The 12,645-nt window shown below is 47.0% G+C and overlaps 1 protein-coding gene across 2 annotated transcripts in view; it reads right to left on the minus strand.

Annotated features, from left to right (window-relative positions):
• Positions 1-12,645, minus strand: part of CLEC16A (C-type lectin domain containing 16A) — a 239,410-nt gene that overhangs the window by 195,451 nt on the left and 31,314 nt on the right. For both annotated transcript variants that reach the window (XM_025370574.1, XM_025370575.1), the window contains exons 7-9: positions 9,867-10,041; positions 7,863-7,916; positions 3,947-4,060 (exon numbers count right to left, since the gene is read on the minus strand). In XM_025370574.1, coding sequence (XP_025226359.1) covers positions 3,947-4,060; positions 7,863-7,916; positions 9,867-10,041 — 343 coding nt within the window. The remainder of the gene's footprint in view (positions 1-3,946; positions 4,061-7,862; positions 7,917-9,866; positions 10,042-12,645) is intronic.

Genomic DNA, 12,645 nt, shown 5'->3' on the forward strand with positions numbered 1-12,645 from the left:
CATGCTGATTGTTTTCCATTTAACCCTAAATTACAGTCCTTTCAAATAACTGTGATCTCCCCTCTGCTTCTCTCTCTTCAATTTTGGTTTGGTTTTGTGAAAGGTCTGCTGGTAAAAATGAGGCAATACCAGTAACTTATCTACAAATTACGGGAAGGAGAAAGTAGGTTAAAAAAGACCAAGAAACTTAAAACAAGTATGATCAAACCACATCCGAGTTGGGCAGGAAACAATAGGAGACTGTTCTCGCTCATAGGGAAGGAAGGTATATCGTACCAGGACTATTGTCAAACAAGTCACAGAAGGAATTCAGCCTGTGCTCTTCCCAAACCTGAACAATAGTCATCAGATTACAACCAACTTCAACTTCACACTGAGAGAAAGGTAGTAACTGGAAGCAGAAAGCTGACACGTGGGCTGGCAATTCCCTCCACACTACAGAGTCTCATTTTCAGTTCAGGTGTCCACCACAACCAGCACTTATGTCCCAAATGCAGTTTGTGTGTCTCTCACAAGGGAGGTGAGACCTTCATCCCAAGAAGAGGCCATAACGGGAGAGAGAACAGATCTCCTAAAAACTTCCCCTGACAATGGTTCAACTACGGCCAGTGTCCTAAACTGAGAGGTTGCCAGTAACCTGCAATTTCCTTTTGCTCAAACGTAAATCCTATGTATCACTGTCAACATCCTGCTTGTGAAGGTGTACTCGAGTTTGGCAAGATGTTACCACTGAGGGAAACTGGGGAAGATCTCTCTGTATTATTTGTTACAACTGCATGCAAATCTATAATTATGTCAAGAAAAAATTTCAATTAAAAAAAAAAGTGCATAAAAGCAGGGTGCAGTGGCTCACACCCGTAATCCCAGCACATTGGGAGGCTAAGACGGGTAGATCACTTGAGGCCAGGAGTTCGAGACCAGCCTGGCCAACATGGTAAAACCTCGTCTCTACTAAAAATACAAAAAAAATTAGCCAGGTGTGGTGGTGCATGCCTGTAGCCCCAGCTACTCGGGAGGCTGAGGCACCAGAATCACTTGAACCTGGGAGGCAGAGGTTGCAGTGAGCCGCAATCATGCCATTATACTCCAGCCTGGGCGACAGAGCCAGACTCTGTCTCAAATAAATAAATAAATAAATAAATAAATAAATAAAATAAACAATGCTGCAAACCCAGAGCCAGACTCTGTCTCAAATAAATAAATAAATAAATAAATAAATAAATAAAATAAACAATGCTGCAAACCCGAGAGCCCAGCAATCTCTGATTTCGTCTTAGAACACCAAGTCTAGCTTCAGCACTGCAGAGGGTGTCTTACAGTAAGACAATTTGAGATGAAGCCACAGCAGCCATCTTCAGGTCTGGAAATCACGCAACCAAAAAAAAAAAAGGCCCAATACCTTAACATCAGTGTAGTCCCAGTTAGCAGTGGACAGATTTCACAGTAAACACGCCTCATCTGATGGCAGCAGGCTCTGTGAAGCTTCCTGTAGAAACGTGCATTGATGGGGACCAGATCTTCTGACTGTTGGAGAATATTCCAAAAATCTGGACTTCTCTTCCTAAATTTTAATGTTGGCAATTCATGAAATTTTCTTTTAAACACTGCACAGACCAAACCAAATGGGTCTAGTGGCCAGTTTGCAACCCGTCAGGCACTTGATGGGCACTTTATATATATATATACATATATATATATATATATATACACACATATATATATTTTTTTTTTTTTTTTTTTGAGACGGAGTCTTGCTCTGTTGCCCAGGCTGGAGTTTAGTGGCGCGATCTCGGCTCACTGCAAGCTCCGCCTCCCAGGTTCACGCCATTCTTCTGCCTCAGTCTCCCGAGTAGCTGGGACTACAGGCGCTCACCACTACGCCCGGCCAATTTTTTTTTTTGTATTTTTAGTAGAGATGGGGTTTCACCATGCCTGCTCTTGATCTCCTGACCTCGCAATCCACCTGCCTCGGCCTCCCAAAATGCTGGGATTACAGGTGTGAGCCACCGCGCCCGTTGGGCACTTAACATTTTGCCCGCATCTCCATCAGCTCTCCAGAGCAGGGCTTGCGCTGCCTGTTTTCTAAATGGAGTGAAAGAACCTGCCCAAGGCCAGGTGGCTGGCGGGGCACGGGGCACCTCTAACCAGAGGCCCTGCTGGTTCTGCTGACTCAGCTTTCCGTGACTTACATTCATTTAGCAAACACTACTTTAAGATAGTTGCAGAGAAATATCTAGGGCCCCATAAACTCTGAGTCAGCTATACATTTGCCAGATCGTGTGTTGTCATGAGATGGACCACTAGGAAAGTCTTTAACACATCACCCCTGTCACCTCTAGGCCAAATCCTCACACCAAACACTTCTTCCCTTTAGAGCACTTGTAAGAGCTGAGACAGTGAGTTATTTGCATATCTGATCCATGTTCATCTCTCTACTGTACTGTAAAGCTCGAATGTGGCACAGACTATTTATGACATTGTGTATCCCCAGAACTAGCATGATACTTGGCCCAAAGAGCTTCATCAACACTGCTGAATGAATTATGAAAGGGATAGGCCAGACAGGGGCCATGAAAAGGCCCCATTCAATTCAGCTGAACTAATGCCACCACCACTAACAAGGACAGAGGTTCTGGGAAGCTTTTCAGAGGCGCTAATGCTCCCCTGAATAACAAAATGACCTGGCCAGACCATCATACACCAAAAACAGCGGAAGGGAAGGGGCCTCTTGTAATTGTACTCCATGTAGTGCTGGCCTTTCATCCACAGGGTCACATTTCACCCATTCATGCAGGTGGGGCAGCAAATCTATTACCCCAGGGCGAGCTGGCCCTTTTACCAGCCTGGCCATTGCCTGAGCACCTGGCTGCAGAGAGGAAACCTGTATGAAACAGCCCTTGTATAAAACATACCGTGCTCATCTCACTTACCCACTCTAAGCTCCTTATGGCGAGGATCTCACCTGTCACTGAATCAGCTGCAGCCTGGGCTCAGCATAAGTGAGATGAGCATTTGTGCAGCCCAGGCTGCAGCTGATTCAGTGACAGGTGAGATCCCTGCCATAAGGAGCTTAGAGTGGGTAAGACCTTTGAAAAGAGGGAACCAGGTGCATCAGGAACCAGGCTATGGGTATGGTAGAGGCACAGGTTCAAAGGCACAAATGTTGGACATGCTGGGGGAAAAGCAAATCAGACCAGAAATAAGGCAGCTGGAGCTCAGGACATGTGAGCAGGATGTGAGGGATGACAGCAGAGATATACAAAGGACAAGATGGGAAAGCTTCAAAAGAAGTCACAACACTGGCCATCAGGTGTTTTCCCTCAGTAGGGTACCAAATGGAACTCCAAGACTCCTGCAGACCACAAACATGCTACTTAGTCCAAAGCTGGATGATCATTTAAAACCAGAGATTACACATAACAATGCAGATTTCCTGCTTCTTTAGAAACACGAAAAAAAACCTAGTAATCCTACATCCATATTTCTGCAGAACAGCAGCAGCCTGGGGTGGAACAGGAGCTGCTCGCCAAGGTGGCATATACTCTCCAATTTGCCACACCCCTCACCACTCTCTACTGCCTTCACCTGGGGCCTGAGTCATTCATGGATGTTCATCGCCCAGCTTCTGTAGACATTAGTTCCTCTGATAAGGCATTTTCTGTGTCCCGATAACAGTGTCTCACAGATATGCAACCTCAGGCCCAGACTGGTACAATTCCATGTTTAAGAACACACAATCAATCAAATCCAGGTGGTACCTGACCCCAGCTTCTCTGGGGTATGCAATCAAGACTCTGATTAGGTTCATTGAATCCTGGACCAGCTTATGCATCATCACTGCTATATACTCAGAACGTTAGTTTCTGATTTTAGAGAAACACATGGATTAGCAAAATGAGCAATGGTTTCTTATTAAGGTCAAACAATCCCAAAGCTAATGACTTACAGAACTTCTCTGAACATCCTGTTCAGTCTTAGCGTACATCTCAGACAGATCACCATTCAGAATGACTTCAGCTAACGAGTTCACCAGCGGTGCATGATGTATAATTAAGAAGACCTGATGGAAAAAAAGAAACGGGATTTGCATGAAAGTGTGCGGTACTTTCAACCTCTTGCTTCTGGGATCAGAAGCGACCAGGCTGGGCCACCTAAGTCCTGCATTAAGCAGAAATTCCTACGATGTAAAATCTGAAGAATGAGGCACAGGAAGGACTGAGTTCTACTCTCATAAGGTCAGCCTCTCCTTCAGACTGTTGCCTATTTGGCTGGCTGCTCTTCCTCGGAAGGAAGTGCATTAATGCGAGACTGTCCCTCATGGCTGGGTGAAGCCAAATCCGGCTGAAGTGGAGCAATGCGGGAAAGAACAGCCAAACCAGCACACTCCTTCCTTTCCATGGGCATTTTAGTGTCAAATTTGATTATGAGAAGACTAGGAGGCACTGTCCCAATACTTTAGTGATACAAGAAGAAGGGGCCGGCCAGAGAGTTTTGTTCCAATCAAGGACTTGGCAGAGGATTGGCTACACAGAGATTCCATCACGGGAAGGAGCTCTGACCCTGTGGTGGGTTTTAGCACACGGGGATTCCACAGCATCGTCAGTAGGTATGCGAACTCCGGGGCTGAAAACCACACGAGACAGAGGCAGACCTAGCCGGGCCAGGATGTAAAATCAGAGGGCTGGCTCTGGGCTAAGCTGGCCCTGCTCCCACACCTGTTGCCCAATGTTCAGAGGACCAGCTTTAAGAATCAGGGTATTCAAAACTGTCTTGCAAAGCTGGCCTAGACACGCCTGCTATTTTGTTTTAAAATGTAAAGGCAAAAGGGTGTAGCACAGGGTGTGGCTTATCTACCATTTGTATACAAAAGCGTGTGCATGTTTGTATTTGCTTATTTACACATGCATAGGCCAAGGTTTCTCAATCTTGGCACTGCTGACACTTTGGGCTGTCACTGAGTGTTGAGGGAGGCTGTCCCAGACACTGCAGGCTGCTTAGCAGATTCCCTGACCTCTACCCACTAGATGCCAGTAGCATCCCAGCCTCAGTCATGACAACTGAATGCGTCTCCCCAGACACTGCCAGGTACCCCCTAAGGGGCGAAATTACCCCTAGTTGAGAACCCCTGACAGATGTCTGTTAGGACATACGAGAACCCTGTAACCCTAATTGCCTCTGGAGATAGAAGTCAGGAGCCTGAACAAAACTAGAAAAGAAACCCGGTTTTTACCTGTTTGAACTTTTTAACTTTAAAAAACATTTACAAAAATTATTTTTTAAAAAGTGAAGGCAGGCCGGGCGCGGTGGCTCAAGCCTGTAATCCCAGCACTTTGGGAGGCCGAGGCGGGCGGATCACGAGGTCAGGAGATCGAGACCATCCTGGCTAACATGGTGAAACCCCGTCTCTACTAAAAATACAAAAAACTAGCCGGGCGTGGTGGCGGGCGCCTGTAGTCCCAGCTACTCGGAGGCTGAGGCAGGAGAATGGCCTGAACCTGGGAGGCGGAGCTTGCAGTGAGCCGAGATCGCGCCACTGCACTCCAGCCTGGGTGACACAGCGCGAGACTCCGTCTCAAAAAAAAAAAAAAAAAAAAAGTGAAGGCAAAAATCAACACAGGCTGCCTCTGGGGAGTGAGGTTGGGTGCCCACGGTATAGACTGAGAGAGGGACTTTTTCCATGCCATGTTTTGTACTGTTTGAACAAGGGGAATATATTACTCCAACGAATACATAGAATTCAAATTAGATAAAAGGTACAGGCAGAATGGCCATGTGGCACCTCCCTATAAAAAATGGCCGATAAAAATCTTTTTTAAAAATACTGGGAACCTTTTCTAATACAGAGACCGCACAGTATGATTCATTGAGTTAACCCATGTCCAGGGTTTGGCAGGCCCTCAAATGTTACCAATGATGATTCTTCTCACCTTATGGCCAAATTCCTGCCACACATTACGCTACCAGCAATACAAAACACCGATCACTGTGGCCATTCATTCTCAGGTATGTTACGTACCTTGTACGAATGCGGCCTTAACTGATCATTTATTCCTTGTTCTTTTCAGTCCACAAGCATTCAGTGAGCACCTACAAAGGATCCCCTGAACAAAGCAAACAATTCCTGCCTGTGGACACGCACAGTGCTCATCTTCCTGGCTCTGAACCCGAAAAAGAGGGAGGGCGAGTAACTGCAGAGTACATGGAAGCACGTGCAGGCCAGACTCAAAAATCCGGGTCCAGCTGCCCACACCACACTCTGTTAGCAGTTTAGTTCTAGGAGGACAGCATCACCTGTCACACCAAATTAATGTCATCCACGAAAATTTTCATGGTTTTCTAGCTATGCTTGTAAAATAATTTGCAAGTATGCAATGATTTTATATTGAGGTAGGGGCTTTAAGGACACAGGATTTATACCTGATTTAGGTTTTCCACACATTTAGGTCATATTTCCATTAAGCTAAATGAAAATGCAGGGGGAAACAGGGCTCTAGGTTGTTTATCTTTAAAAGGGATCTATTACTCAAGTTTGAGGAATACTGAATTACAAGCTATGCTTTCTGTGAGATATTGAAACAAGTAATTGGGTGCATGGGCTCCTGGTTCTTTACAAAGCAAACCGGCGAGGGAGGAGTCTCAGAGAAAAGGCGTAACTGTCTCCACTGATGTTCCCACCGTGGGTGGCTGGTGGCCATGCTCTCTGGAGGAGACCCTGCCCGGGCAATGCTCCAATAGCTGAAGGGTCCTGGGGATGCTTTCCATGTGATTCCTGGGGCTGAGAACTGGCTTGCCAGGGTCCTGCTGGACTCCCAGAATCCCAAGCAGGAGATGCCGGCAGACTTGGAAAGAGGCAGCAGAGAAAAGCTGCCAGGAGAGGCTGGGGTTTGCGCTCAGCGCCGTCGTACAGAGCAGCATTCAGACAAAGTTGGCCCCGCGCAGAGCCCTAAGCAAACAGAGCCCCAGAATAGGACTTCGGGCTATGAGTGATAGTCAGGACATGTCCAGATCGGCCTACCGGCTGGGGAGGAGGTGGCCTCTGAACCTCTCCTCCTGGGCCAAAAAGAAAAAGCCCCGCCCCAAATTCAAAACAGCTGGGGATCAAGTTAGATGGACAGTTCCTCATCAAAGCAAATACCTGTGCCATTGCAAAAGCGGAAACAGAGTTCTGGGTAAATGCTGGACTACTTGATAGTCTAATGAGATGCCCTGAGAGTCTGGACTGCTTGTAATAAAAATATTTTTAAAGTTATGTAACTGGGTCGCCATGGAGTTTTTCCCTTCTTGTAAATATTACATAATTACACGAAGGAAACACACTTGTTTAAGGAGGGGAGGGAGACAAATTGGCTCAAGACACAAATCTGAGAGCTAAGGCTGCTACGAGATCCCTTCCACGAGGTAATCTGGGAACTAGAACCGCGATAAAGCCCTTTAAAAATAGCCTCATTTCAGGAAGTTTGTTACACCAAGGTTGCTATGTGTATGCACGCTGTGGGTTCTGCAATGTGGGGCTTCATTCAAAGCTGCATGAGTAAAAGCGCTGCAGCCCACATTTCCAGGGTATTTCAAGCACTCAGTTGTTTTGGAAACCTCAGTCTTCATGGTAAAAAAATCAACGACACAAGTCATGTTTGGTTTATTTTTCATTTATCTTTGGATTTCCATCTCCTACCATGAAAAAGATACACACTACCTCTATTTAGTGCCTGGAAAACAGAAAGCCCCTTTGTTTTGCTGTTATTTTACTTTAGGATGGGGGACACAGAGAAGATGGGTGATAAGGCCTGGGGATTTTCTGCAAGCCAGTGGCACACCAAGGGACCCCAAATGTAGTGGGGACATTGGTGAATGATCAAGCGTACCTGTGACAGAAGATAAAGAGACACCGGCAGGCTAATTTTCGGCCGTTCTCCTCCCTAGTAGGGGGTGGCAGGAAAGAGAGAGATCAGGTCACACAAGGGAGCAGCACAAAATACACAAAGCCAAAAGCCTTCTGTGTGAACAAGGGCATCCTGTCCCACTGACTTCCTCCATGGCCCTAGGGCTGTCCTTTCCGGGTGCTACTCAAAAGTCCACTCTGCAAAATCCCACTCAATACTGTTTGTAAGGCCACTATTTTTCCACCTGAGAAACCTTTCATCATTAGTCACAGATGAGAGGCTGATCCCCGAGAACTTGCTCCTTAAGTTACCAAGCACGTTCATTTCCACCAGCTGGGGCACTGGATGACCCGGCAGGAGAGGCCTCCTGGAGGCCTGTTCTTGGGAAGTTATTTTCAAAGCATGGGGGAGGAGGTTTAGGGCACTGTGGCCTTGGAAAAGCCCCTCGTTTATACTGAATTTCAAGATGCTCCATTTCACACCCACCCTGTGAGAGAAGAATCGTTAGGCCCTCATTTTGCAGCTGAAGAAATGGGCTCAGGTTATTTGCTTTAGGTCACAGAGTTAGGAAAGGGAAGAGGCAGAATTTGAACCCAGGTCTGAAAACTCCAATTCTCATACTTTGTCTGTGCCTCCCAGAGCCGCCTCTGGTAAAGCTAAGGAGCTTATTCACTTTTACAGTCTTCTCTCACACACACTCTGTCTCAGTCTCAGGAAATAAGAGGAAAGGAAAGGAAAACCAGAGTGCTTTGAAAGGAAAGGAATCTCCCTCAGGCTTAAACCTCAGTCCTGGCCAGGTGCGGTGGCTCATGCCTGTAATCCCAGCACTTTGGGAGGCCGAGGCAGGCGTATCACCTGAGATCAGGAGTTCGAGACCAGCCTGGCCAACATGGTGAAACCCCGTTTCTACTAAAAATACATTTTCTTTTATTTACTCATCTGTAGTGAGAATCCTCAAAACTCCATCCCCTTGGGACACCTCTGCATGGTGACCAGCTGGCTCTGTCCTGCCTCCTGCTGAGGCCCCTTTACCTCCAGAGGAACTGCACAGAGGCCTCCCCTCCAGAAGCGGCATTCCTCACGGAGGGGGCACCGAGAACCAGCAGCACAGAATCAGAATCACCTGAGGGATAGGTGAGACATGCAGATTCCTGGCCCCACCCCAGAGCAACAGAACCAGAATCTCTGAGACTGGGAGAGAAACTGAGGCCCTGCATGTTACCAGCCGTCATCCCCACAGGCCTCTGGGGCCTGCTAACAGTGGACAGTCACCACCCTGGGACCCTTCCCTAAGTGTGCTCCATGCCTTCCCTCCGTGCTGCGCAAGTTCTGTCGCTGTCTGCATCTTCTCCAGATCAGTGGGTTCTGGCAACTACCAGGACAAGTTACCGGGGAGGAGAACACCTCAGGGAAGGATACACAGCAACCAAAACCCTACATTTGTACATGTTTCCTGTTTCCTCCTGAGGTCGGTAATCTTTTCTTACTCACTTTTATAATCTTCTCTCACACACACTCTGTCTCTGTCTCAGGATATAAGAGGAAAGGAAAGGAAAGCCAGCATGCTTTGAAAGGAATCTCCCTTGGGCTCAAAACCTCAGTCCTGGCTGTAATTCTAAGCCCAAGCAGGTGTATCACCTGAGGTCAGGAGTTCGAGACCAGCTTGACCAACATGGTGAACTGCCATCTCTTCTAAAAAGTACAAAATTAGTCAGGCATGGTGGTATGTGCCTATAATCCTAGCTACTCGGGAGGCTAAGGCAGGAGAACTACTTGAATTCAGGAGGCGGAGGTTGCAGTGAGCCAAGATCGCACCACTGCACTCCAGCCTGTGTAAAAGAGCAAAACTCTGTCAAAAACAACAACAACCACAACCACCTCAGTCCTGGTTTGCAATGCTCAGCCCCATTCCAGGGGACTAGAGACTGTTCTTCCCCACTTCTGAAGATGGGCTTCAGCCAGCGGGAGCCATGGGGCCGGACCCACCTTGTCCTGGTTCTCCAGTGAGTACACGTAGAGGGGCAGGAAGAGCCTGTTGAGCAGGTGGTCCGTGAGCACGTCATTGAGGAACTCACAGTTGATGATCAGGATGTCATTCAGATAGTGCAGGTGGTCTAGGTGCTCTGCCACCAGATCACTCAGTTTCCCCCGATTGCGGTGCCTGCCATGAAAAATGACCACCTCAGCCTGGAGGCCAACACTAGGAGCCTTTGAGCCTAACATCAATGGCCTGAGACTTAGGTCACTGGGGGTTCATCCACATAACCAATATCTGAGTTAGTCTCAAGAGACACTTATCCTGGCCACTGCTGGGGAGATACACAAGGGAAAATGGGCAGGTTTACTGCAATCAATTTCAGGGGACTGCTAGGGTCCCCCAGAATGAGGTAAACAAAGCAAAATGCTGCTAAGTTCTTCCAGCAAGCCACTGCATAAGCACAGCTACTAGCCACTGTGGCAAGATCCCCTGGCTCCCCAGATAAGCAGCATTAATGGAGCAATAAATCCACTGTAATTAAAATGCTCCCTCCGGAGGAGTTCTAAAGAGAAAAGCAGGCCTCCACAGCCGTGGCCACCCCGGTGGCCCTGAAGACATGCAGACACAGAGCAAAGACACGACACCCCTCCCCCAGGCCCCTGCCCTGGAGGTCTCCGTCTCCCTGCAGTTAGCAACAGCGTGCTGGGGGTGGGGGGTCAAGGGGTAATGTCTCTTGGGTGGAGTCAGTCTCACACTCCAGAAACAGCTGGTGGGGATGCTTTCACCGCCCCCAAAGCAGTATGCAGCAAATACTAGCTAGCCATTTGGTTTGTATTATTATTACCCAACTGATAGATGGTCATTTTCGACAACAGCGAATTAAAATACAAAAGCAAATAGAATTCAAAGTCTCAAACCCACTACTAACAGATATTCACTATTAACATTTGGGACTTATAACCCTAATGTCTGTTTTTTCTACATTTTTACCTCTCCTAGTAGTAGTCACATCTAAAATACAGATGTCACATTTCTATCCGTCTAACTGTATATACTTGAAAAAAAAAAACGTAAAAAGAAGATCAATTCTGCTTCTTTTACATAATTCTGGATAATTATTCCTTTTATTATTATTTTTTGAGACAGGGTCCTGTTCTGTCACCCAGGCTGGAGTGCTGTGGCATGAACACAGCTCATTACAGCCTCAACCCTAAGGTTCAAGGGATCCTCCCACCTCAGCCTCTAAAGTAGCTCAGATTACAGGCACCTGCCACTATGCCCAACTATTTTTAAAATTTTTTTGTAGAGGGTAGAGGGGTCTCACCATGTTGCCCAGGCTGGTCTCAAACTCCTGGACTCAAGTGATCCTTCTGCCTCGGCCTCCCAAAGTGGTAGGATTACAGGGGTGAGCCACTATGCTCAGCCAATTATTTCTTATACTTCAACAAGATATTTCAGCTGGGTACAGACTGGGATCACATCTGTAATCCCAGCACTTTGGGAGGCCAAGGCAGGCAGATTGCTTTAGGTCAGGAGTTTGAGACCAACCTCGCCAACATGGTGAAACCCCCTCTCTACTAAAAATACAAGAAAAAAAAAATTAGCCAGGTGTGGTGGCACGCACCTGTAGTCCCAGCTATTCAGGAGGCTGAGGCAAGAGAATCACTTGAATCTGGGAGGTGGGTTACAGTGAGCCAAGACTGCACTACTGCACTCCAGCCTGGGTGACAGAGCAAGACTCCATCTCAAAAAAGAAAAGAAAAAAAGATATTTGCTAAATATTTATAGCAAATATATGTTGTAAAGCCTAATCGTATATGAATGTCTACGAACCCATCGTGCGCCTGAGGCCTAGAACATTTATGCACAATGTTTTGTACTTTTCTCCCGCTTAAGAAGATACTTTGGAACATTTTCTCTAATGGTATATTTAAAATACCTCACTTTTTAATACTTTGGTTTAAAAAAAATCAAAGTAATACATGCAGCTAGGTTTAAAACTCAAATAGCACTGATAAGTTGATAACGAAAAAGAGCAGCTCCTGGCCCAGGCTCGCATCCTCCATTATTTTTTTCTTCTCTTTGAAACAGTGTATTGCTCTGTCGCCCAGGCTGGAGTACAGTGGCGCAATCTCAGCTCACGGCAACCTCCGCCTCCTAGGTTCAAGCAATTCTCGTGCCTTGGCCTCCCTACTAGCTGGGATTACAGGGGTGCACTACTATGTCTGGCTAATTTTTGTATTTTTAGTAGAGATGGGGCCAGGCTGGTCTCCAATTCCTGGCCTCAAGTGATTTGCCCACCTCAGCCTCCCAAAGTGCTGGGATTACAGGTGTAAGCCACCACACCCAGCCCTCCTCCACTTCTCCCCACTGTCCAGAGGCAGTTACTTGTTTCTACAGCTAGTTCCTCCCATATTTCTAGAAAGTCTGCATGGACTTCTATTTTGCAATTGAGCCATTTTAGGTATTATCTATTGACCTCATGTTATGACAGAACTCTTCTGTTCTCTCTGCCCCTTCCACCGAAGTAGTCATCAGTAATTGGGGTTGATGTCGTAACATTCACCGTGGAGCCAAATAGAGGACTACGTTTCATTTCTTTGTTTGTATAACTTTGCTCTTTCTGTAGTTAAGTGTCTCATTATGTCTTGCATCCACGACTGTTTAAATCCATAAGGCGCCGGGCGCGGTGGCTCAAGCCTGTAATCCCAGCACTTTGGGAGGCCGAGACGGGCGGATCACGAGGTCAGGAGATCGAGACCATCCTGGCTAACATGGTGAAACCCC

This window comes from Theropithecus gelada, chromosome 20 (genome assembly GCF_003255815.1).
Source record: "Theropithecus gelada isolate Dixy chromosome 20, Tgel_1.0, whole genome shotgun sequence".
NCBI classification, from domain to species: Eukaryota; Metazoa; Chordata; class Mammalia; order Primates; family Cercopithecidae; genus Theropithecus; species Theropithecus gelada.